The sequence below is a fragment of the Tachysurus fulvidraco genome, chromosome 9 (genome assembly GCF_022655615.1).
Source record: "Tachysurus fulvidraco isolate hzauxx_2018 chromosome 9, HZAU_PFXX_2.0, whole genome shotgun sequence".
NCBI classification, from domain to species: Eukaryota; Metazoa; Chordata; class Actinopteri; order Siluriformes; family Bagridae; genus Tachysurus; species Tachysurus fulvidraco.
The window spans coordinates 3,098,531-3,123,659 of record NC_062526.1 but is presented as its reverse complement, the minus strand read 5'-3'; the positions used below and the strand labels follow the sequence as shown (position 1 = coordinate 3,123,659).

General features: G+C 40.5%; 1 protein-coding gene across 4 annotated transcripts; it reads right to left on the bottom strand.

Annotated features, from left to right (window-relative positions):
* Window positions 1–76: 76 nt before the first annotated feature.
* On the bottom strand, window positions 77–24,780 carry rabl6b (RAB, member RAS oncogene family-like 6b). Of its 4 annotated transcripts, XM_027162830.2 has the most exons (18): window positions 24,628–24,780; window positions 22,149–22,486; window positions 20,777–20,911; window positions 18,293–18,340; window positions 17,080–17,109; window positions 15,041–15,093; window positions 14,307–14,398; window positions 13,485–13,625; window positions 12,560–12,652; window positions 11,868–11,973; window positions 10,725–10,828; window positions 8,487–8,821; window positions 7,863–8,025; window positions 6,583–6,789; window positions 6,201–6,498; window positions 5,792–5,966; window positions 5,602–5,660; window positions 77–3,828 (listed from the first exon to the last, which is right to left on the bottom strand). In XM_027162830.2, the coding sequence occupies exons 2-18, from the start codon at window positions 22,279–22,281 to the stop codon at window positions 3,631–3,633; spliced, it is 2,370 nt and encodes a 789-aa protein (XP_027018631.1). In that variant the 5' UTR covers window positions 22,282–22,486; window positions 24,628–24,780; the 3' UTR covers window positions 77–3,630. The 4 variants fall into 4 exon arrangements, with proteins under 4 accessions (XP_027018631.1, XP_027018633.1, XP_027018632.1 ...); XM_027162832.2 differs by lacking the exon at window positions 12,560–12,652; XM_027162831.2 differs by lacking the exon at window positions 17,080–17,109.
* Between the last annotated feature and the right edge of the window lie 349 nt (window positions 24,781–25,129).

Sequence of the window (25,129 nt, the reverse complement as noted above, 5' to 3'; positions counted from 1 at the left end):
GTGTGTGTGTGTGTGTGTGTGTGTGTGTGTGTGAAAGCAGTAACAAAAAAATAAATAAAGGACCTGGAAGCAAGGCTTGATGGAGGAAAGTCCGTGCTATATTTGTGTTTTGTTTTCGCACACAGTTTAACGTCGTATGAATTCGGACAGGAAGCCAGTCGTGAGTGTGGGTCTGTTCAAAAGTGCTGTTTCTTACGAAAGCCAAAGCTGTGTGCGTGTCTGTCGTTTTCAATTCAATTCATTATGCACAGTTTTCTTTCTTGAGTCTCTTGGAGTGTTCCAAAAAAAATCATCACAAAAACATTGCAAAGAAAACAATGAAAAAAAAAAGAGAGAGAGAGAGAGAGAGAGAGAGAGAGAGAGAGAGAGAGAGAGAGAGAGAGAGGGAGAGAGAGAGAGAGAGAGAGAGCACAAGAGAGAGAGAAAAAAAGATGAAACATTCATTGCACTTACCAAGGTTTGGTCTCAAGCATTAAGGGAGTAAAGCAATAACAACAATAATAATAATAATAATAATAATAATAATAATAATAAGTGTCTCCACTGGTCCTCAGTGATGCAGAATGTTTCTGAGAATCAGAAAAAGCAAAACTCACATCACCACATCAAATCTGAAATGTAAATGTCTTTGGAACTGCAGTGTTTCTGAAAGATCTCACACTTCTTTCCTACCTACGTGATGATGATTTAATCCACAGTGGTCATTTTCAGACCTTCTCTGAAGCAGCTACGGAGGGCAAGAGGTTTAACGGTATAATAAAAATAAACCCCTATATTAAATCCACTCGAATCTAGCGGATGAGCCGACACGCGTCCACACGTTTTATTTCCTGCTTTATCAAACGCTTTTGAACTGTAAGTCGAGATGTTCGGATTAAAGACACGGTTCATGACGACGGAGGAGAGATGGAAAAGGAAACAGTTGGTCGAACGGTTTAAATGTTAGAATTTAAGTTGGATTTTGAAATCTGGTGCCATCTAGCGGAAGTGATCTTTAATCATCCCGGTATACAGAAAGACACAGAGTGTGTGAACTATGCGTGATAAACAAACTGGCATGATAAACCTTCAAATTACATATAAATGTACAATCGACCTGTCATTCAATGCAAATCGTTCAGAATCAAACGGATCCACTTTGCGCTGTTGACTGACTTAGTATCGGGTGTTACGAATTAACGCACAGGTGACGGAGTAAATGTGTCTGTGTAACAAAAGATTTCAGGAATTAGCTCAGACTGACTAGCGGTGCAGCTCAACACACAAATTCCACAACTGTAACCATGACGATTCAGCATTATTTTCATCTTTTAAACATAAACAAAATGTCACCGTGGGCGAAAAATGTTTGGACATAACGATGTAAATTAAGAAATAGGAAATAAAGCCGTTAGTAAAACGAAACGCATGTCGGCTGATCGACTACGACCGAGCCGACGGAGAAAACGTCTCTCGGTTTGATGTCTCACCAAAGGATGGGACTATTTAACGTCTCGTATCCTTTCTGACTTGTTTGTTATGGTGTTTGGTAGTACAAAGAATTCCCGTTAGACTCGACCGTTAGTGACTAAAAACATATTTATATACAGGTAGTGCAGTTGACTTGACTTGACTTGACCGTGGCCCGGATGTCTGAAATACCTCCACATATATTTCAGAATGCTGACCGACCTGAGAGCCGAGCAAATTCTGAACAAAGTTCAGCCAAAAACGTCTGAAGAAATTTATTTTTTTTTTAGTTTTGCAACATCGATAACAAATAAGAGAAGCTACTTCGAGCTACCGCGTCACACGATTACTAAAATAAAATCGAAATACATTTGTAGCTAGTCGTCGTATCTTGATGTCGATCCGTTCCAAAATCAGACCACCGTTAATTATTTATTAGCTGTGATATGAGTTACTTTGTGTGCGATTTTTCTTTCATTACTTGTTAGCCAGGACAGCGCAAATCTAAAGAATTTAAGCTAATTTTCTCCTGGCTGATCGACTAGCGATGATCTGAAGTAAAGGTGTTTTATTTTTTGTACATTTTTAGCATTTTTGGCTGAACTATTCCTATAAAACAGGTTTAGGTTTCCAATAATTTTAGCAGTAACCAGTAGCAGAGAATCACATTTTTAAAAAAAATAATAATAATAATAAATCCTCGCAAGTCCATATCATTCCAAATGAAATCTACAAGAACGTCTTTTTGGAAAATGGAGAAACAAAATACACAGGCAAGAAAGTACAGTACACAGCACACGTCACGTACATTATACACCAAAACTAAATGTAAGTAAAGAACGCTAAGCCATGCATGAACACCGACCGGAAGAGTCATGCGTTTATGATCGAGTAGGCACGTGCCGATATTACGCTTTAGCTCCTGATATTTTCACAATGTTGTCGTCGCTAGTTAGGATTTATCGAATGAAATAATAATAAAAAAAAAAATTACAAAATTTACGTGTAATTTTTGGAAAATGCTTTGCATGTTTGATATTCAAGCACGTAGTAACGACGCATTCAATATAACATAAAAGAAAGAGAAAACGTCGATGTTTTGATGGTTGTTTATGTTAGCGAAAATCTCGCCAGCAACGTTACAGTGTTATTGTGAGCGACATAGCAACGTTAGCCCCTCAAAACAGGAAAATTAAGGTGTTAATAGTTCAAGTTAAGGTGTTAAAGTTAACAGTCATTTAAAGCTGATGCCCCGAGGAGCCATTTCAATTTCCAAACCGAGGTGATGTTTTCATAAATTTGTCCTAATCAGAGGTTGGAAATTTACCATAAGTGTAACCGCAGTATGACTTAGTATTACGCTGTAATTTGTCATGCTAAAATGCAACACTTAACAGAAATGTCAGTAGAACGTGTGTAGGAAACAGCAGGTGTACCTCAGGACTCGATGTTAAGACCGCTTTACTTTTAAATCTAAATCGGTGCATTGATTATGTTCCTAGAACACCGTGCTTTAAGCTTTCGATTCCTTCCTTCCTGGTTGGTTTTGTCCGATTTCTGGTTCGTTCCGGCTAAAGGTCTGATCGTTAGCTAATGCGGTAAATAACGTTAATTACTTAATTTCCTTTGAAAGCATTATTTTGAATTTGTGAGGAACTAAGCCTACGCGAATCTCTCGGAATGACCACATACACGAGTTTGCATAATTTGCAAAGAATGAAGTCAACAATATTGTGAAATATGCCTAAACCCCTGTATTATCAGCACACGCCTACAAAAAAAAAAAAACAGCTACTAAATCAATGGCGAATGATTCACTTCTGGAGTGGACATGGAAAAAAGAAAAACAGAAAAAGGCAGATACAGTAGAAAGCAAGTAGCCAGTCGATTCTTCACCCTGGAAAAAAGTTTGATGCAGGATGCAGGAGATCTCGACGGCTTCTCCACTTATTGCAGCCGGAGTGACGGGAGTCTGTTCTCTCCCCCCCCCTCCGTGGTGGAAATGATACACGAGAGCCCGAGAGTGGCTTTTAACATCATCTCACTGTTTAACACACACCACACACCAGACCAGGTTGAGAACTGCGCTGCTGATATGCCGATGACATGTCGAGACCAGAAGTGCAGGTTTTATTAAAAAAAAAAAAAAAAAAAAGAAAGAAATCCGCCGTGCTTCATCCTCTAGAGCTCCTCATAGTCGCCTTCCTCTCTCTTTTCTGATGCTGCTCCTCCAGCCAGGAAGGCCTCCAGATCATCCAGATCTCCTGCTTTCCTGCTCCGGGACTTTTTCTTTTTCTTCTCTTTCTCGTCTCCGGCTCCTTCTGGTTCCTCACGCTCCTTCTTCTTGTGTTTCTTCTTCTTCATGCTTTTCTCCTCATCCTGCGAAGCAGGACGTGAACAACAAGGTCATACAAACCTCAAGGACATAAAGGGACACTATTGTCGATGTTAAAAATGCTGTAGTCAAAGAACGCTTTCAGAGATATAAATAATGAGTGTTTATTTCTGTCAATTTACAAAATGCAAAGTGAGCAAACAAAAGAAAAATCTGATGCCCCTTTTCCACCGGAAAGAACCGGGTGCTGGTTCAGAGCTAGTGCTGGTGCTGGTTCAAAGTTGGTTCCACTGGCGAACCTTCTAAGAACCGGTTTGCCTTTCCACCGGCTAGAGAGCATCACAGCGCCGAGTGTGACGTCACTGTATACGTGTCACGTTACACAGCGACGTTAGCGCAGCAGCGCAAACACAAACACAACAACAACGGCGGATGTTGCTTTACTGTTAATGCTCATGGCTTTGTGAACCTACATCGGCATCCAAACGCGGAGAATAAAACGTGTACGTGCGGCTCCGTGTAATCTGTATAAACGGAGGCTGTAATCGATAAAGTACATAACGTTATTTTATCGGTAACACAGAAAAAAATTAGCCTTAGCATGTAGCTACCTATTATCATGTGTGCTGATAATGTATCATATTGCGGTAAAGTAAAAGTGTATTAAACATTAGTAAACTTAAGGTACATTATCAAATACGCTAACAGTAGCCCCGCCCACAGCTCCTGACGCAAGCGGTTCTTAAGTCTAGACCAGCGACGTTTTGGTGCTACTTAAGAACCACTTTTCCTGGTTCGGAGTCGGTGCTTTGGCGGTCGGAACAGAAAGAACTGGTTCTAAATTAGGCTCCGAACCTGCACTCGAACTGCCTCGGTGGAAAAGGGGCATTAATCAAATCAATATTTGGTGTTACTACCTTTTGCCTTCAAACCAACATGAAGTGATGGCACGGCCCCCACAGAGCCCTGATCTCGACATCATCGAGTGTGTCTGGGATTTCTCTTTTGTTCATTCACTGCATTTTGTTCATTTATGAACATAAATGTTTAACCCTTTCATTTTTGAAAGCATTCTTTGTTTACAGCATTTTTTCACACCTGCCTAAAACTTTTGCACAGTACTGTATCTACTGATACAAAAAAAACACCCATTTTATAATTTCTGACAAATGAAAATGTGCTAAAATGAAACAATATGAAATCAATATGACTGATTTTTGAATCCAAACACGAACACTCAGAATCCTGGGTTATGTTGCAAGTGTGAAACGTTCCTCTTCCCAGGATTTAAAATTAGAATGATAACATAGGGTTTAAAGTGAATAAATAAATAAAATTAAATTAAAATAAATAAGTAAATGACGAAAAATGATAAATAAACATTAGTGTAAATGTGTAATTAAGTTAATATACAATCTAGATTAATTATTATACAAACATAAATTAAGAATAGAATAAATTAAAATAATATTACAGATACAAACATGAGCACGGATCACATTCGTTTTTTTTCTTGTGTTTTTTTTTTACTAGATTAAACCAGAAATAAAAGTGCTTTAACAGTAACAAGTTTGATAATCAGTAAAATTGGTCTTTATCTAGTGTACATTAATCTTTAATTAAATAACGACGCAGCGCATTTTCCCCAAACTCTTAACCTTCACCTGATATATATCTAAAAATGCATGAATCAGTTTGTTGATTGCTTTTTTAAATTAAATAAATAAAATAAAATTGAAAAGGAAAAAAAAAATCAGTTACTATTTATATCCACAATCTGACGCATAAAAACAACACAGACATATGATTCTTTTCACCTCTTTACTCTTCTTCTTCTTTTTCTTCTTTTCTTTTGTGGAGTGCTTGCTTTCTTTTTCTGCAAAAAAAAAAAAAAAAAAAGATAAAAAACAAGAGACAAGAACTGACTCTTTTTACAGTTTCCACTTCATACGAGGTAGAAATTTAAAAAAACAAAAATGAGAATGTAGCGCTAGAGGAAGGACTCACCGTCTTGTTCGTCGCTGCTCTCTTTGCTCTTAACGCTTTTCTCCTCGAAGCCCAGGCCGAAAAGGTCGCTTTCGTTCTTGTGTTTGAAGGAGAGTCCGGTGGATTTTAGCGGCTCGGTAGGGACGAGCTCGTCGTCCGAGAGGTCTGGAAGGTCGGACCTGATACGGACGCCGTCCTTCGGGGAAAGAAAGGTAAGAAAAAAACGGTGAGGATACAGAATTATAACTGAATACCTTTTTTTTTCAGAGAATTGCCAACAGTCAGATTTAAGATCTTCAGCTCAGGTGTGAATCATAACGTTTCATGACTGGTCACATGACTCCACGCCGCTCATTTCCGCCTCGATGCGGAAAACATAAACCGGCTTTAAAAGCGATCCTCTTCAAGTTTTCCGAAGGTTGTCTCTTACCTTTTTGTCTTTCTGCACAAGGTCCTCCTCGCTCTCGAAATCGGGGTCGTCCATAACGAAGGAGAGCATCTGCTGAGCCACTGGAGCCTCGGGGTCCGTATCGGAGGATTCGCCTCCCTGAGAAAGAGGCCCTTTCGCTTTCCCCCGCTTGGAAGGCGAGTGTGTGTGCGGATTGTGTGAGACGTGCACAGGAGTTGGTGTGAGGATCGAAGGCTCTGTGATCATCGGAGGCTGAACTGAAGGCAGGGACTTTACGGGATTGGGTTTTTCCTCCAGCACCAGAGAGCTGAAGTCATCCCTGCAGGAGGACAGAGACAGAGTGTGAAAGTTAACGCAACAAGGATTAGTGAAGAAAAGTGAAGCCTTGTTTGATAATCCTTACAGGTGGCTTTCCAGTTGGATATCCAGATCTTCATCTTTAGACACGACAGGTTTGGCTGCAGTCTCTTCGTCGTCGCTGGATAAGGTGATGTTTAGATCATTACTCGGGACAGAGGATCTTGGCTGCTGCATGGGCGCAGCATCGTCGGGGTCCAGATCGTCCTGAAACCCTGCCACCATGGGGTTCCCTCCTCTTCCTTCTCCGTCACTGACAGAAGAAATAAAAAGAGATGGTGGTTGAAGTGCAGATTGTACTGACATGGAGCAGAGACTCTTCTGGCAACAGACAAGAACCATGACATAAAAAGTGGAAAATGGGACTTGGTGGTTAAAACGTTGGACTACTGATCAAAACGTTCCAATTCTGGGCCCTTGAGCAAGTGCCTTAACCCTCAACTGCTGAGAGTTGAGTAAATGAGATAAAGGCATCTGCTAAATGCTGTAAATGTAGCAGTAGCAGATGATGTTTCACAGTAATATTCGTTGGGGAAGAATCAGAAGGTTGTGAGTTCAAATCCTCAGAACGAAGCAGACCCAACAAACTTCCACCGTTGGGCCCTCGAGCAAGCGCCTTAACCCTCAACCACTCAGATGAGTAAGAGCCTTGCTCAAGGGCCCAGTATTGGCAGTCAGACCCTCACTCAATGGCCCAACAGTGGCAGTTTGGCTCTGCTGGGTCTTAAACCTCCAGCGTTCTGATCAACGACTCGATTTTACAGTTTCACTTTAAGTGTGTAAGCGTCTACAATCAGGCCAACGATGTCATGCTAAACACTTAACATGTACACACTTAACTTCCTAAAAAGCTGTTTATTCTAAACACGGTGCGGCTTCAGATAAATAAATCACTTAAACTGAAATCTTACTTTCAAGGCGGTCACGTAAACATCTGGAGTTACACTGAAATGAAAGCTACTCATGTCTTGGGTCCAAACCTTACCCTAATGTGAGGTCTTACAGAGGAAACCGGAGATACAGCAGCCCCAGACCTGGCGTTCGACGTGTACTGATTGTACCACACGAATCATCAATAGATCGACCGATCGATCAGATCTGACCAAATCAGCATTCATGAAGATTTTTTTTTAGTATCTTGTGAAACCATCATGCCACATTTCAACCCGATTCAAAATAATTATGGATTTAATTCCATCCGAGGTGAATACGGGTAATAAGTGGGGATTTTTATTTATTAGCTTCACACTCCTTGGATGGAGAAATAAATTGTTGTCAGATTTCTCTTGATCCTAAATCCACAGAGACAGAGCGCGTGTGCCGTACCTGTCGCTGTCCATCGCGGTCGGCTGGGGCTGGATGTTCATGCCGTGTTTGGCGCTGGAGGCGACGCTGTCTTCTAAGAAACTCTTATCCAGTCCTTCGTCTGGCACAAAGTCGTCCACACACTGCACCGTGACCGGGGTCCGTGACGCGGCAGGCTCCGTCTCTAAACGAACGACCCGAACAAACTCAGAATTACGCAAGTGATATAAAGATCGATAAGACACTAAATCTGTACAATGATCATTTTACTCAATCTTAGTTTGCAGAATCCTCAAAGAATCCGACACAATCGCATGTGACATGAGAGAGACGAACCGCGATTGGAGATTTAAAAAGATTTAAATATACAGCTACTTATTCAATGTTTTTCTGGAAAAAAACAACAACAACAACAACAACAAAAAAAAACAGTGTTATCTTTGTTAAGGTCCTGCTGATGCTGAGGAGGTTACAAAGTTCCCACACCCACAGAAAGTCATGTGATTCTCCACTCATGATGTTCACGAGTCCTAATCCTTTGAATTATTCTATTTCTTGGAGCATTGAGTCTCATGGGAACTGTAGAAATAGGAAACTGTGAAGAAAGTGTGTGTGTGTGTGTGTGTGTAAGAGAGACACACTGACCGAGGACAGAAGTGGGTGTCTCAGGGGCAGCAGTGGAGCCAAACAGCCTGGAGATAAAACTGCGTTTCTGCAGCTGCTGAGCAGGAGACGGAGACGGAACGAAAGCTGGAGGAAGAGAGACGGGTATCTGAGCATCCACAGGCGGTGAGGTGGAGGGTAACTGCGGGTTCTGCCCGATGACGGGGGGTTGCTGTGGAGTGCCGGGGCTGGAGCTGCCTGTTGAGCTGGCACCGGCTGGGACCACAGGGGACTGTGAGCCTGACGAGGGGCTCTGACCGTTAGCGTCGGTGGGAGATCTGTGGCCTTTAGCACGCGCTTCCATCATCTCTAAAAATCTGCAAAAACATGAGCACCAGAATTAGTGATGCATCAGTGTAATCTGATCCAACTCCACTTAAAATGTCTAAATGTATATCCGTTAATCTAAGGAGTTTATTGTTGATTATGGAAGTACTCACCCCCTCACCTCTGTTACTCAAATATCACATGTACATTCTGTCAGTAGTTAAAGGCAGGGTCTCCGATTTTTGATAAAATGCTTCAGAAAACCGAGCCGGGCCGAATAATAAACAAAAATCCAAACAGGGGCGGGGCTTATCAATATGGGTGGAGAGAGTGTTCGGTGCGCATGTGTGACATTAGCAGAAAGCGGTTTTAACATCGACATGGAGGATGAAAACAAAGAAAGAAAGAGAAGAAAGACTTACGATAAGGACAAGAAGTAGGACGTGTTAATATAGGATCAGCTTTCCAGCGCTGGAGAGAACTGAAGGAGCAGGAAGTTGGCCACATATTCACAGGTTGGAGTTTCCCGAGTCAATAACTCCTGAGCTAAACGCTGTTACTACACAAATAACACCTCTTTACTATCGTAGTAATGTAGAGAGGCAGCTACAACCGCGTTTTGTGTAGTAACAGCGTTTAGCTCAGGAGTTATCGACTCGGGAAACTCCGACCTGTGAATATGTGGCCGACTTTACTTAAGACGCCGAGGCGCTTTTTTCCTTCTCGATAGGTGAGTAACGTTGGTTTTGCTTTGTTACACAGAACTAATATATGCCTTTGTCCTTTACATCATTATGCTTGTGTGGCATTTTTGCTTGTTTGTTTATCTACAATCGTATTGTTCTTCACTTCAGCTATGATAAAGACACGTTTCTTTCCGTTAGTCGCCCGGGTTACGTATGTATGCATGGGCGGAGCTATCGATACAGGGGTGGGACCCGTTTGGGTTAGGGGCGTGTTTGTTTTGGTGATTTCAAATGTCGACATTGGCTTTGGAAAATCGGAGACCTCACCTTTAATGGACCATTTATTTGTCTATTTCGTCAATTTTTTTTACATGTATGGCATTTGGTATAAATCCTTATTTATCATCCTTATCCAGCATGACTTACATTTTTATACAACTAAGCGATTGAGGGTTAGGGGACTTGCTCAGGGGCCCAGCGGTCGGTGTACCTGTGATTCGAGCTCACAACCTTCCGGTCGGGAGTCCAACACCTCAGCAACTAAGCTACCACCCCACCCCTACCTCGTTTATTTATTTATTTATTTATTTGTTTGTTTGTTTGTTTGTTTATTTATTTATTTATTTATTTATTTATTTATTTATTTATTTATTTATTTATATTAATACTTTCTTTCTTTCTTTTTTAAATTCACAAGACTTTTGTAATTAAGAAAAAGTCTAACTCCATTTTGGCCATCAAAACCTGTATTTATAGCATTTGAAAGATGCCCTTATCCACTTTCATTTATCTCATTTATAAGGCTGATGAATTGAGGGTTAGGGGCCTTTGCTCAGGGGCCCAGGAGTGGCCCTGGGATTCCGACTAATTAGCTTCCAATCAGCAGGCCAACACCTTACCCACTGAGCTACCACATCCCCCAAAGGGGAATCTATATTGATTCCTGACAGCTCTGCTTCAGCACAAAAGAGCTTTTAGAGTATCCTCAATCCACCAAAATGAGGAACGAGAATTCGACACAAACATCTTTACTCAACCCTTTCCTCTAATGTTCGTATTTCTCCTTCACTGCCATACGGACTCTTCCGTCGGTGCGCGGCGCTTACAGGACTACAAAGATCGCTTCGACTAGACGCGTGTTATTTACACATCGGATCCAAATGCTAGACGATCCGCAAACCTACTCCTCTGATGAACATCCTGACCTCGATGTTTAATCTTATTCAGGTGTGTTAGATGATAGAGATCATACAGGAAGTCTACTTACATTTCGTAGTTTTGATCCTCGGTCTCCTGCTGGACAGTCAGCTCCTCCAGTGTGGCATCGATGTCCAGTTGGTTGGTCTCCAGCTGCCGTAACAGCGTCTCTCTCTGCAAGCGAAAGTAAGAGTTAAACCACCGAACAAGAGGAGTTTACTCCTGAACATGAACCATGTAAGTGACAAACAGGAAGGAAGCTACTGAAGGAGAACTATTTCAGATATATGACCTTGCCCTGATCGGTTGCTGGTTTTACCAATAATTTCATATAAACCTACTGAAACCCTCCTACTCTGGATATCACACTCTACTGGGAATCACGGACGGACGGACGGAGGTTCACCCGGAAAATTCGTGTCTGAAAAACGTTCCCGTTAGCGTTGTCTATCATCTCCCCTGCGTTACTTTTTATGAATGTTTTATGTATATGACCGTTAAAGCACCGACACCGGAGACTCCTCGCATAAATAAATTAAGTAAACGTCTCCTTATAGAAAGCCACGAGATGAATCGAATCCTTAAACGGAGATCTTTGTTTAAATCCGTTTATCGTTAGGCCTCGATCACGTCACGTCGTACGAGATACGGGTCGCCGTGAATCGACGGTTACCACAGAAACGAACGATATCGTATTAAAACACATGCGTCGATATAGAACTCGGAGTAGCCAGAGCTACAGCTAAAGGAAATGACCAAAACAGATCGAAATTATTATTATTATCATTAAGGAAGTCGATTTAAGTGTTTCAAATGAACTCGGTTAACTTACTACGACTGAAGCCACTCAGAGGGAAGAGGTGATGGTAAGGCTGTAGTCTGATTATATTACAGTCTAAACGAGACAAACTCACAACCTGGAGGCTTGGTAGAGTTTAGAGTTGAGAAGTTTGCCCTACTAATAAAGCGGGCTGTAACGAGATCGTGAGACGAGTGGAGTTTGTTCGACTCGTGCGGTGCTCCGGGCCTGCAGTCTGACACCACTGATCTAATTACCGCTGGACATTCGAGACACTCCACACACCCACACACAGCCCTAGATGAAATATTAAGTGAGTAGCACATGTATTCTCTAGAAACTAGAGAGTCAGTGTTAGAGAGTCAGGGTGTCACTGGCTTGTCACTATAGTCCTGACGTTGGAGAACCACTGACCTGAAGCTGCAAGAAAGGAATGTTGAAAAATCGGTGGAGGTATTTGAGTCCGAAACCGTTTTTCATGGAAGACTCGGCGTAGTGGATGTAGGAAGAACCAAGTGGCCTGTATGATAGGGAAAAGAAAAAATGAAAGAGTCACCAAACATTTATACACTCTAGATATCCACCAATCTGACAAAGTACTGAGTACTGCGCGTTCAAAGATCCTGGTTTAAACTGAAGGACTGGAATCGGTTAGAATGTATTTTCATATCCGAGCAAGATGTGACTTTAAACTCTTTTTGTCAGACAGTAAATGGAGTTTCGTCTTGTTTTTGTTGTGTCCATGTTCAGTAATGAACGACTTTACATCGTCCTGACACAATTTAGATCAGACTCACGGTGATAAAATCATTCATTTGTTTATACTGAATGAAAACGTCCCATAAGTTGATTTGTGTACTGTTTAAAAAACTAAATAAATAAAAAAAATAAAGTTAAATCATTGTTTGTCAGACAGATTGGTTAAGAAACTGGAATTTTAGGAGAGAAAAACAAAAAACAACCACCACTCTGAACAATTCCCCTACAATCCACATGTTCTTAAATTATCTTAAAAAATCTCTTGCATGTTATTTCATTGTGCCGTCGAGTCACGCTTTTACACGTCGGTATGTCTGATCAAACAGAAATGGACTAACGGATCCTACTCAGGAGTCACGACAGCATCGGTGTCCCTGATTCGGTCCTGAGCTCCGTTTCTGTCTGCGTGGGTTCTTCCAGGCTCTCTGGTTTCCTCCATCCTACGAATGACATATCAAGGGGTGGAAAGGCTATGCTAAATTACCCCTGAATGTGTGCGTGTGTGTGTGTGTGTGTGTGTGTGTGGTGCTTTTTAGTAGACTGGCATCCAATCCAATCCCACCCCATTCCATCCCATCCAATCCAATCCCACCCCATCCCATCCAATCCTACCCCATTCCATCCCATCCAATCCAATCCCATCCATCCCATCCAATCCAATCCAATCCCATCCCATCCAATCCCACCCCATTCCATCCCATCCAATTCCACCCCACCCCATCCAATCCCATCCAATCCCACCCCATTCCATCCCATCCAATCCCACCCCATCCCATCCAATCCCACCCCATTCCATCCCATCCAATCCCGTCCCATCTCATACAATCCCACCCCACCCCATCCCATCCCACCCCATCCAATCCAATCCCACCCCATTCCATCCCATCCAATCCCACCCCATTCCATCCCATCCAATCCCATCCAATCCCACCCCACCCCATTCCATCCCATCCAATCCCATCCCATCCAATCCCATCCAATCCCACCCCATTCCATCCCATCCCATCTCATACAATCCCATCCCAGCTCTGCCCAGCCCATATTCCCAGTACAGATAGGATCTGGATATAAAAATACAACTAGTAATTAATAATGTCTTGTTTCTAAACACAAAATAAATAGATAAACTTCCAAAAAAAAAAAAACTGGGAGAAAAGGAAGCAAAACGTTATACAGGAATAACATATCCGGATATCGAAAGAAGAACAAGTAAAATACACACTATAACTTCCTCCTCCTCAAAGAATCAAGGTCTAAGTGCTTTATTCATACCTGTTGAGGCTGTTGATGAAGTCTCGGATGTCATCAGGGAGGATGACTCTATGCTCGCCCATGTCCCGATGATTACCCAGCACACACACCGGCACGTGGGTCGGCACTCTGGGCAACTCCCGCAAAATGTAATTATAAGTCCTGTGAAGAATAAATAATAAATAAATGAACAAGTGAAATGACAAGAAAAATACATCGTAAGAGAATCAAAGCTTGTAAAGGATTGAATAAAAATTCTGAAGTTTAGTCAATGATTAAAAGAAATCGACTGACGTTAGAAAAACGTTCGCGAACCCGATCATGTGTTTATTAACTCAAAATTTGATGTTTTAAATATCATTAACCTGTTCTGCCATTTCTTTTATTGTCCAAGCAGCTCTCATGAAAGCCAGAAGAGTCACCGAATTCTTTTAGTTAAACCCCATATACTTTATTTATTTATTTATTTATTTATTTATTTTATATACATATTAAGCATCGTATTCATATGCTATATTTTCCCATATTTTATCAATTTATTTCTTTCGATATCATCATTTAGTTCGAGGATAGAAAAATCTGTGTGGAAAAGATGATTTGTTTGTTTTTTGGAACTCATCTATGAATATTAACCCCACTGTGGGACGTGAGGAGGAATAGGAGGACATACTGTGTATCTGTCATGCTATTCATACAAACTCTTAAAGAATGACATGTCTACCTTTTTGTTTTTACTAATATGAACCCCCACTCTGGGGTTATTCCATTATTTTATCCTCAGGGTTAAACACTAGCAATCCTGAGGAATTAAGACCTGGAGGTTTATAAGATCTTGTTTCCTACCACTGCTTTGTGATGTCAAACATCATGATGACGCCGTTACAGTTCTTATAGACGTCCAAAAACTCAGCGTCCAGGGCCATCTCGTTCTCAGCCTACACACACACACACGCACGCGCGCACACACACAGACACAACACACACACAGAGACACAACATACATACATACATACGCACACATACCACAACATATATACATACAGACACATACACACACGTACATGCATGCACGCACACAAACACACACACGCACTATTATCTTCATCATCCTGTTGAAAATTATACTATAGTCCTTATACAGTCATTTATACCACAACACGGTTCAATACTCAATTCTGATTGGTCAGATCGTGTCAATTAACTTTCTCTCTTATTTTTAATAATGTTTCATATGGTGACGTTTCCTGTGAGGAGACGTTCAAGAAAGGAGTCTCAAGAGGTTAGACTGTAGATTCGACGTTCCACAATTTTAACTGCAGCTATATATAATGTATAAATGAATAAACAATATAGGTCTATTTTTTTTATAAAGATGAATAAAACACATAAAACCTGTGCTATTGTGGGAAACATAATCGACTCTGAGGTCGTTACGGTAATTTGGATTTTATTCCTTACATACAATATTTTTCCAAACATTCAACACATTTCTTTTCTGTATTAAATATCGCATCGATCAGACCGCTGCTGTTTCCCGTCGTGATTAAGAGCCTGGTGTAATGAGTGATTCATTTTACCTCCTGAGGATCATTTTCTAGCTTCAGGGTGTCTGCTCGCTTTTTCCCCCTGCCTACGCAGACCAAAACAAAAAAGATGAGACAAAACAAATCCGTTAAGCCCGAACGGTCAGTGTTCTAGCAGCACCTCAGTGAAAAAACACAATACACAACTAAAGAAAGGAAAAACAAGAATGAAAAGAAAAAAAACGCAAGAGCCACACCAAGCTGGAATAAAACCAATAGCTGAGATAGATTTTTTTTTCTTTTTAAATATTGTCAACGTAGTCGATCAGCCGAGACGTACGTTGTGGGCCTGATAATCACGTATCTTCTATTTCATACAGATACAAAACATTTAGCCTCAGAGGGCTTCGGGTTTATTTGAAATCTGACTGGTCAAAAGCTCCCGAGTGGCATAAACAGGTAACCTTATCATCAAGATCGAATCCCGAAGAGATGGAGACTTGGGTTGGATTGAAGAGAGGGGGTGAGAGAGAGAGAGAGAGAGAGAGAGAGAGAGAGGACAAGAGAGAACAAGAGAAAGAGAGAGAGAGAACGAGAGAGAGAACAAGAGAGCGAGAACAAGAGAGCGAGAGAGAGAATGAGAGAGAGAGATTGAAAACGAGAGAGAGAGAGAGAAATGAGAGAATTGTTGAGATAGACAGACAGACAGACAGACAGACAGACAGAAAAATTTTCTATCTAGACCTGAGGCTGGTAAACTATTAAAGATGGAGACTTGGGTTGGATTGAAAGAGAGAGAGAGAGAGAGAGAGAGAGAGAGAGAGAGAGAGATGTATCTGGTGATTTTTAGGTGAGTTATAACTGACATACATGCTATGTTATAGTCATGTGACCTAGTAATGATCAAACACACAAGTGCTTAGTGTAATAACTCATTATTTTTCATTATTAATTATACCCCCTCAATCCCACCCCCCCAAACGCTGCAACTACCGTAACAGCCCACAGGGTCTCTGTGACAGTGTTGTGCTAAACACGTGATATGAGGTTCACACACGCTGGTCGCTTTCTGATCGGGTGTCTGTTGCTAAGCGACTGTACCGTTTTTAATTAGCTCATGTATGCGAAAGAAGGCAGAAAGACAGGTCGCACACGTCGGGCGGCAAACGCATCTCGGCTGATCGGCTCCGTAAACGTTGTTAAAAATTTTTTAACGGATCCTCAAATTAATTTCTTTTTCTAACTGGGAAATTTTGAATGGATTTTAATTCTAATATGTACTTGTATATACAGCCGGTCCCCGAGTTACGAAGGAGACATGTTTTGTTGACCCTGTCGAACCACGACCTAGCCTACACAGGAGCCTTAAAGAATGGTGATCAGTATGTGGCGGTATTCTGTACTTTGTTAATAACTGAACACATAACAGTACATTTGGCGAATGCAATCTAATAGAACGTTTGTTCAGTAAATAATCTTATAAGCTATAAAAACTTTTAGAGATGGCGGTGACCCTAAAATGAAATCGTTAAAGCTACGTATCACACACGCGTCGAATCATCGGATCGTACTCACCGAGATTCTGTCCGACGTCTGCGATACACAACGTTAGGTTGTTGACGGCTACATCGACTTGTTGTAGAAAGAAAATATCGTATCGTACCACATACACTATGCTACGTTTCCCTGCCGTGCAAAATTTAAGATATTTTTACGTATCTGTCGTTTCGATATCGTCCGTCATGAGATCGAAAATTCGTAAGACGACCTATCGTGACTCGGGGAGTATCTGTGATAATAAATGGACGATAAGACGACATCGTGAGCTTTGGGTTAGAAAGTGTGTTAGTCGTATTAATAAGAATCAGAATCATCTTCATGTTGCACACTGTTATAAATCTTTGACAGGCAAAACCCTGAGACGTGACCGAGAGCTGAATCGCAAAGAGTGAAAAATGGCAGCTGTGTTTGCATCAAGATTACACACACAGAAAAAACGCACACACACACACACACACACACCCGTTAGATACACACACACAATGCACTATGACCTAGTGTCTATCAATCTCTAGGCAGAAGTGGTTTCTCACCTACACCTTCAGGAAGAGGGATTTTTTGGCCTGGGTGCACAGTGAGAGCAGAGTAAAAGAGACACCGTTAATACACACTGCGAGTCGGCGTGCGTGGGCCGAGCGGCTCGGTAAACCGGGCCGTGCTTTAATAATGCAGCTGATGAAAGCATGGCAATGAGGATGGGTGTAATATGAGCATGCAGGACGTTATTTGGTTCTCGAAAAGATACATATAATCTATATACAGTACCGTCTACTTGTGCAATTACTTTAAAGCATTAAGAATTAGCATAGTTTAGAAATACGCAGGTATGTGCCGAGCTAAGATTTTGTCAGGATTAACCTGGCTAACCTACAAATTTAGCGTGAGTGAATGAATACCTGTTAACTACCTGTTAAACGTGTGTGTTAAAAGTGCTGGTTAAAAATGCTTCAGGAGGAACTTTATCGAGTCATGATTTAATTTGCGATAAAAACTGGTAGCGGGAAGAGTAGGTACGTTCGCATGCGCTCGTGTAATACGTGCCGGTCGATAAATGACCAAAAAGCAGAGGTTGCAAAAGTTTGTACACCCCTATAAGTTCCGAGACTTTAAGAAACGAAATGTTTGCCCTTCACGCAACAAAACAAGAAAACAAAATGTAGGTGTTTAAAAATAAATAAATAAATAAATAAACTAATTAAATTAAATATTACAAATGATCAATTACAAAAATACAAATTCTAATTGTACAAATATCGATTTCAAATGAAACCAGATTGATGAATTCCCAGGTCTGTTTCTGTAGCAACCATCATGGTCATCTACTGTATAGAAGGAGTCTCCAGTTTCAGTAAGATAGTAATATCCTAAAATATGCTAATTAATTATTGAGGAAGATAAATTAAGTGTTTTTGCTACAAATTCTATTGTTGTATTTATGTAGGGGTGTAAAAACTTATGCATTCGATTGCAAAAAAAAAAACAAAAACCAACTGACTTACAAAATGACCAAATTCTTGGGTTAAAATTATTTAAAAAACAAACAAACAAACAAAAAAGTTTATTGGAGTTTTTTGATCTGCTTCAAAAACATCTTAACCCTTTACCGGCACATACCTACAGATAATTCAATCAATTAATGAACTAAAAACAACTAACATGAAATTTCGACTAGAGCCTTTAATGTTTTTTTTAAGCGCTAACATATAAATGCAGGGAAAATCAAATCGATCCTTCATGCAGGCTCACCTTTATCCACAACGTCCCAGACCTCCACTTTCACCACGTCGTCAGTAGCTGTGAAGAAACCACCACAGGAATGAGGGGAATTCTCTCATGTTTACAAATCACACTTCTTTACTTTCCCTAGATCCTTTTATTAGCCGTGCTAAGAGAGAGAGAAGTGGCGGATTTATACATTTAGTCTGAATCGGTGTAAAAAGTAAAAACGTAAAAATTGTAGCAATGCAAACATACGCATGTTCATGCATTTAAGCTAATAGACTTGTTTTTAAAAAAAAAAAAAAAATGTTAGCTAGAGAAGACATGAGCTTCGTTGTTAATGGCCGATAGCACCTGATTGTTAACGCTTGGTTTTGTCGTGTCCGTGTTGAGTATCGAATGTTTTTGTCATGTCGCACTCCACAGTGGTGTTAAAATGAAGCTCATTCATTCATTCATTCATTTTCTACCGCTTATCCGAACTTCTCAGGTCACGGGGAGCCTGTTCTCAGGCGTCATCGGGCATCGAGGCAAGATACACCGTAGACGGAGTGCCAACCCATCGCAGGGCACACACACTCTCATTCACTCACACACACACTACGGACAATTTTCCAGAGATGCCAATCAACCTACCATGCATGTCTTTGGACAGGGGGAGGAAACCGGAGTACTCGGAGGAAACCCCCGAGGCACGGGGAGAACATGCAAACACCACACACAAGGTGGAGGCGGGAATCGAACCCCCAACCCTGGAGGTGTGAGGCGAACGTGCTAACCACTAAGCCACCGTGTCCCCCAAAATGAAGCTCATATGGAAGTAAATTCATACTGAATGAAAATGTCCCATAAGTGGATTTCTGTAACACCAACATACTGGAATAAAGGGTTAAAAACAATACGCTGAGTAACAGCTGTAGTGTTCACACACCTAGCATTGTGGCTAGGCACGTTTTTAACGATCAGGTTATGTTTATTGTAGGACGATTCTGTAGTACTTTATTACACATCTTAATTCATTAAGTTTCCTTTGTTTCATATTATCTCTAAATGAATATGTGAAAATGCGTATTTAAAAAAAAACGATTTTGATGAAATCGATGACATCACTTGTCATTGACAGGTGACAATAAATGAGACAATAAATTCTGTCTTGTTGCCTTTATTGTTTTATCGACGGACAATCGAGCCACTAAAGTTAAATGTAAACAGGTTAAGTCGAGACTTTTATGTCGGAATTTTACTGATAGTTTGAGATAATCAATAACAAATCCGTGAAGTCAAACACAGATAGCGTTTGTTTGTTTGTTCTTTTAATGGCGTGCCAGCATCACTAGCTATTTTCATGGCGCGAGATATTTTAGTAGTTCTTTTAGTATTACGGTAATAAAATCGTACAGTATTTCTGCCATGTCGTCTGCAACACTTTAACACCTCGCTTTAACACCCGATAACAGCTCCAGGATTTTCAAACCTAGCTAACGATATCCGGCTACTTTAAAAAAGCCGGAACGAACGTTTACGTAAAACGGGCTGCAGTGTTTATCTTTGAAATCAGAAATGAGCAGAGGAACATGCACCGATGCGTCACGAAGCTCGGTTTGGACCTGTGTCTCAGCCTGAGCGTTGAGTCACACCTCAGCACATAGCTGCGTTTGAAACATTTCCAGAATCTCTTCGTTTAAAAAAAGAAAAACTCATGCCGAGTCTCTAAAAAAACATATGAAAAGGACACAGCGCTGAAGGTACGTGCAGGAGCTGGTACAGATGAACACAGTAAACAGCTATGATTAGGCAGGTTCTAACGTGTCCATCGAGCTGAACGCCGTCTATCACGGCTGCATACTTTGGCACTGGGGGACTGTTTTTGTCCTTGATGAGCCATCTAAAAGCTACTGATCTATACCTAATCTAATCTAATGCAGGATTAAAAATGTCCAAGAGTCATTTCTTTACCTGACTGTGCAGCTATGGAAGATATTGCACAAGGGAATTGCACAAGGGAAGACAAAGGAATTAATTTCAGTGTGCGTTATTTGGCATTAAAATTCTACCGTTTTTAAATGCTCTGTTCTGATTGGTCAGAAGGTGTCGATTACTTTCCAGCAACGATCCCATCAACCCCACTCACACTCAAGAACATGTCATCACTATACGATATACAAGAGGAATTAAATATGCAATATATGCAAATATATTTTTTATTTATTTATTTAAATATTTTCTAAACAAGGCGGTTTAAACTGTAGAATTTATTCCACGGACCCTTATATAGCACATATTTTATAACAATTATTTAATATTTGTGTATTTAATCCATCCGACTTGTTCTTTTGAGTTATTGAGGTTCAGGTTTGAACCGAATGGAGTCTAGTGAGCAAACTAATACTGCAAATAAATTCCAGCCTCACAAAACCTCTGCATTCTTGACCAACATTTCGCTTGAACTCGATTTGATACGATTACACCATATAAAGCAAAGTGAAGTTAAAGCTCGACTCGGACGCTTACTCTTGTAGTTCCAGTGGATGCTGGTGACCTGGATCTCCTGCGTAGGGATGTACTCCTCCTGGAACTTCCCTCCCTGTAGACGCTGCCACAGTGTGCTCTTCCCTGTGTTCCTGTCCCCACGGATCACGATCTTCACTACAACACACACACACACACACACACACACACACACACACACACACACCTTAAACTCAACATGCCGGAGTGTTCACTACTAATCCACCCATCATGTGACAGAGAAGTGCATTAAACAGAAATTTCCTTCTGCTGATAACAACGTGAATGCGTGATATCTGAGGTCAACTCTTTGCAAATATAGCAAACTATAGCAACAATGCAGGATGAACAAACAGTAAAAAGTTGATTTTGCTTAGATATCGGTAAGGAGACGTTCATTTATAGAAAGAGTCTTCAGGTTGAGCATAAATAGAGGATGGTAACAGAGGTCTAGTGCGTCCCGAATCACACAATCTACTGTTGTTTTTTGTGTTGTTGTTTTTCGCAGCTTTGCTGATAAATAAGCAGAAAAAGGGGCAGGGCTACAAGTTGCTGAAGCTGATTGAGACAAGAACTCTGACTCTGGTGGACAAGACGTCTTACAAGTCAGCTCACGCCGCGTGATTTATCTAAACATTCAGCGTATTTGGATAAAGTTAGTGTATCAGTGTCAGCTTACAGGCATTTGACATCATTTAGCATCTACCGGGAAACAGTTTTTATTTACGGATAATTAAAAAAAAAATAAAAATCAGTGTTCCGTTTGAGACGGAAACAACCCTTCTAACGTTCATAAGCTAAGAGTACATACGTAGCGCGTAGCGTGAGCGAGTCGACATTTGGGACCCAGCTGCTGTGATAGCAGGAACCAGATATTCCACTACAATAAATGTATCGATAAACGGATAAAAAGTACATAAATAATTTAGAATAACTAAAAAAAATATGCATGTGATAATTGGGAAATTGCTGAAAATGATCCCGTTGTAACTTTAACTCCGCTTCACGTCTGGCTGTTGATTGCTTTCCTGTAACAGCACACAGCCGAAGGGTTTCATTTCTTCATTAATCCAGAACAAGGCACAGATCACAGTCATGATGCGCAGCACAATAATCGCTGTAATCACAGGCAACGCCGGAAAAAAAAGGTCTCCACACAAGAGGGAACAATACGACCCACATATTTCTGCGGCTCAATCTGGACTGAACCGTTCGCTCGACCGGGATAATCTGCACCAAATCCTCTCCAATGCTTGTGTAAATGACTTCTCACATGATGTAAGAACTGGCATCCTGTCTTTGTAATCATCTCAGCAGACTGACGCGTTAATGTTCAGGAGAATAAAATAATTAAAAAATAAAAAGGCAGACTCACTGTTGTACTGGACGCCTTTGGCAAATCGTCTCTGCAGACTCTGATTCATGGACTGCAGTCCTGCAGGAATGTTCTTCTCCCGCTGCTGGACAGGAGCCTCCGAACCGACCAGCTTCTTCAGAGCGGAGAACATCTTGATGGCGTGACGTGGCTTTGAATTCTACTTCACAGGAGTCGACCGTGGTTTAAACTGGCAGTCTTTTGTCTTTCACTCTTTGTTTTCCATAACGAGGAACATCAGTTGTGTAACATATAGAGAAACATCACTGAATAAATCTAGGCTTTATTCTTACAGATGAGTTTCCTGCGGTGCCTCCATTGACCTCAGATGATAAAACCTGTCGGAGAAAAAAAAAGATAGACCCTGAGATCAGAAAGGATTTTTTAATAAGCTTAAAGTTCTCAGTGAATCTCAGATACAAAGAAAACCGGGCAAAAATCGTTTATTTCTCAATTAGAGACAGCGTGCGTTGGTGTCTAGATGTGGGTTGTCCAAAAGTTCACAAAGTTGACAAACTATGCAAATAAGTAGCGACTTGGTGCAGCGACCACCAATGGGAGTAAAGACAGAAGAACAAAGCGCGTGTCAACCTCATAAAAGTGCACACATGGCTTCTCCTTCATCGTATCATATGTTGCATTTGTACACTAGTGAATGTTATACGTAAAAACCCTGCGGAATATTTTATTTTAGTCAAGCTGGTCTGTTGATATGTTATAGTCGATTTATACATTTCTACCATCTCGTATTAGAACCTCTTAAGAAAATGTCTTGGAATAAGCAAAACATTCAGGCCACGCCCACAAACCCAACGGCGCATGAACTATATACCGCATGCTACTGTTTAAGACAATAATAATAATTATAATAATAATAATAATAATAATAATAATAATAATAATAATAATAATGAGATAAACGATAAGTGTAGTAGTAATAAATAGTGTAGTAGTAGTGTTAAAAATATGGTCAAACTCACAAAGGTGTCCAATATTGCTGCAAAAGTTATAGGTCTTCCTAAAGCTAACCTTATAGAACTCAATAACACAGCTATCGGACGCTTTGCCATTTCAGTAGAACGGGATTCCACACATCCACTAAATGAGTATCTAGCCCCACTGCCCTCGGGGCGCAGGTACAGGGCTCTGAGGTGCAGAAGGGCCCGCTTTGGAAGAAGCCTGATTCCCTCAGTCATTAAGTATCTTAACAATAGACATCGCTGAGTTATTCTGAATGTTTTTGACATGTGTGTATTATGGCTGTTTATGTTTATGTTGTGTGTGTCGAACAAGTGCAGTGTTGTGGAAAAGAATAAAGTAAAGTAAGTAAGTAGTAAGACAGATTTGTGTTTCGCAGGTCACAATGTCATAGACTCTGGTGAAACTCCAGCACAACAGTTCTTATCAGTCCACTTGAAGAAAAAAAACCCTTTTGAATTTGTACCAAGAAGTTTGTGGGAAGTAAACAAACAACAGCGGCGCTTATTATAGTATTAATTGCAACACTTTTTGTGAAAATGGATGGGTCTTAGACTCCACACCTAGTAATACCCAGAAGAATATCTGACTATCTGAACCAGTGTGTGCACTTCAAACTTTCAAGCAAGAAAAAAAAAGCTGTTGTGTAAGATAAACAAATCTTTCTGCAGTTTTATGACGAGTGCCTCTTTGTTTATTTAATCATCTATCTATATTAAGGCTAGGAAGCATTAAAAAAGGCGGAGCTTTCTGAAGTAGACACGCCCACTTCGTCCTGATTGGTGGTACACATTATTTACTGTTTCTGCAGAACCTGTGCCAACACCAAGCATGGGATGTGAAAATAATCTGTATCTATAGAAATCCAGAAGTGTTTATAACAGAAACACTGTGTTAAACGAGACCCAACAGATTAAGAGTGCAGTGGAAATAAAGCAGGTAATAAAGATGCAATCAAGCTTAACGCATTTGTTTTGGTATTTACAGCTACAGAGATGATTTTATCTGTCATTTAAAACATTTATAATGATGTTTAGGAAACACTAGCTTATGTAAATTACACCTCTGCAGTGCAGTGACCTATATAACTGGACTCTTACTACTATCTTTTTTTTTTTTTTTTTACATTTTATAAACTAAAATATAAATTTATACCCAGAATCATCAACAACAACACGTTTTCTAATAGTAATATATATATATATATACACAGCTGGTTGATTACAATAAATAACAACAAAAAAATAAACACTAATATTTCATTCACACTATACAGGAAGTGGGCCGCATCCCAAATAGCGCTTTGCTCACTTACGCTCACACGTCTAACGCCGTAGCTTCAACGCCATACTTAGTGCACTACTTATCTAGAATGTAGTCATTTGGGATGCAGCCCAGAAGAGCTATGCTAACTATGCTAGCTAGACTAGCTACACAGAACGAGTCATTATACCGTTCATTAGCGCTACGATATTAGTTATAAGGATTAAGTCGCACTTACTCTAAGAGCATATTTCGCGTTCATAGTGGACGCATCGTATTTGTGTGTTCCTAGCGACTGATGGCGAGAGACATCTATATTCCAGTACGGACACATCAGCATACAAATGCCTGTAGTCGACTGGGGGGCGGAACTAAGTGTGTAAAGCGTGAACGCAAATCCTGCCTACTGTGCTCTTATTGGCCAGTGCTAACGCTCGTAACTTCAAGCTGTCTTTCCGATTGGACTGTACAAAAGCCAGCTTAGCATCCATCAGCCTCGCGCTGGTAAGGAGATGTAGCAAAGAGGCTACGAATTAAATATGTAATCTTTTTAAACCACGATTTAAGACCTTAAATACAGAAACGTGAAATAGATTGACGTTAATAAAGTAGAAAATTGCCGGCTAGAACAGGACGGAAAGATACAGTTAGCCAATCATAGCAAAGGAGGCGGGATTTAACAGTGTACTTAGCCAATAATAATAATAATAATAATAATAATAATAATAATAATAATAATA

Excerpts from the sequence above, each read along its gene's own strand:
- rabl6b (XM_027162830.2), bottom strand. The coding sequence starts at position 22,281 with ATGTTCTCCGCTCTGAAGAAGCTGGTCGGTTCGGAGGCTCCTGTCCAG. Across the intron at positions 11,974-12,559 it reads GATGCTGTCGTGACTCCTGA|GCCACTTGGTTCTTCCTACA; the intron begins GTAGGATCCGTT and ends CCTATCATACAG. Across the intron at positions 6,499-6,582 it reads ATCCAACTGGAAAGCCACCT|GGATGACTTCAGCTCTCTGG; the intron begins GTAAGGATTATC and ends GTCCTCCTGCAG.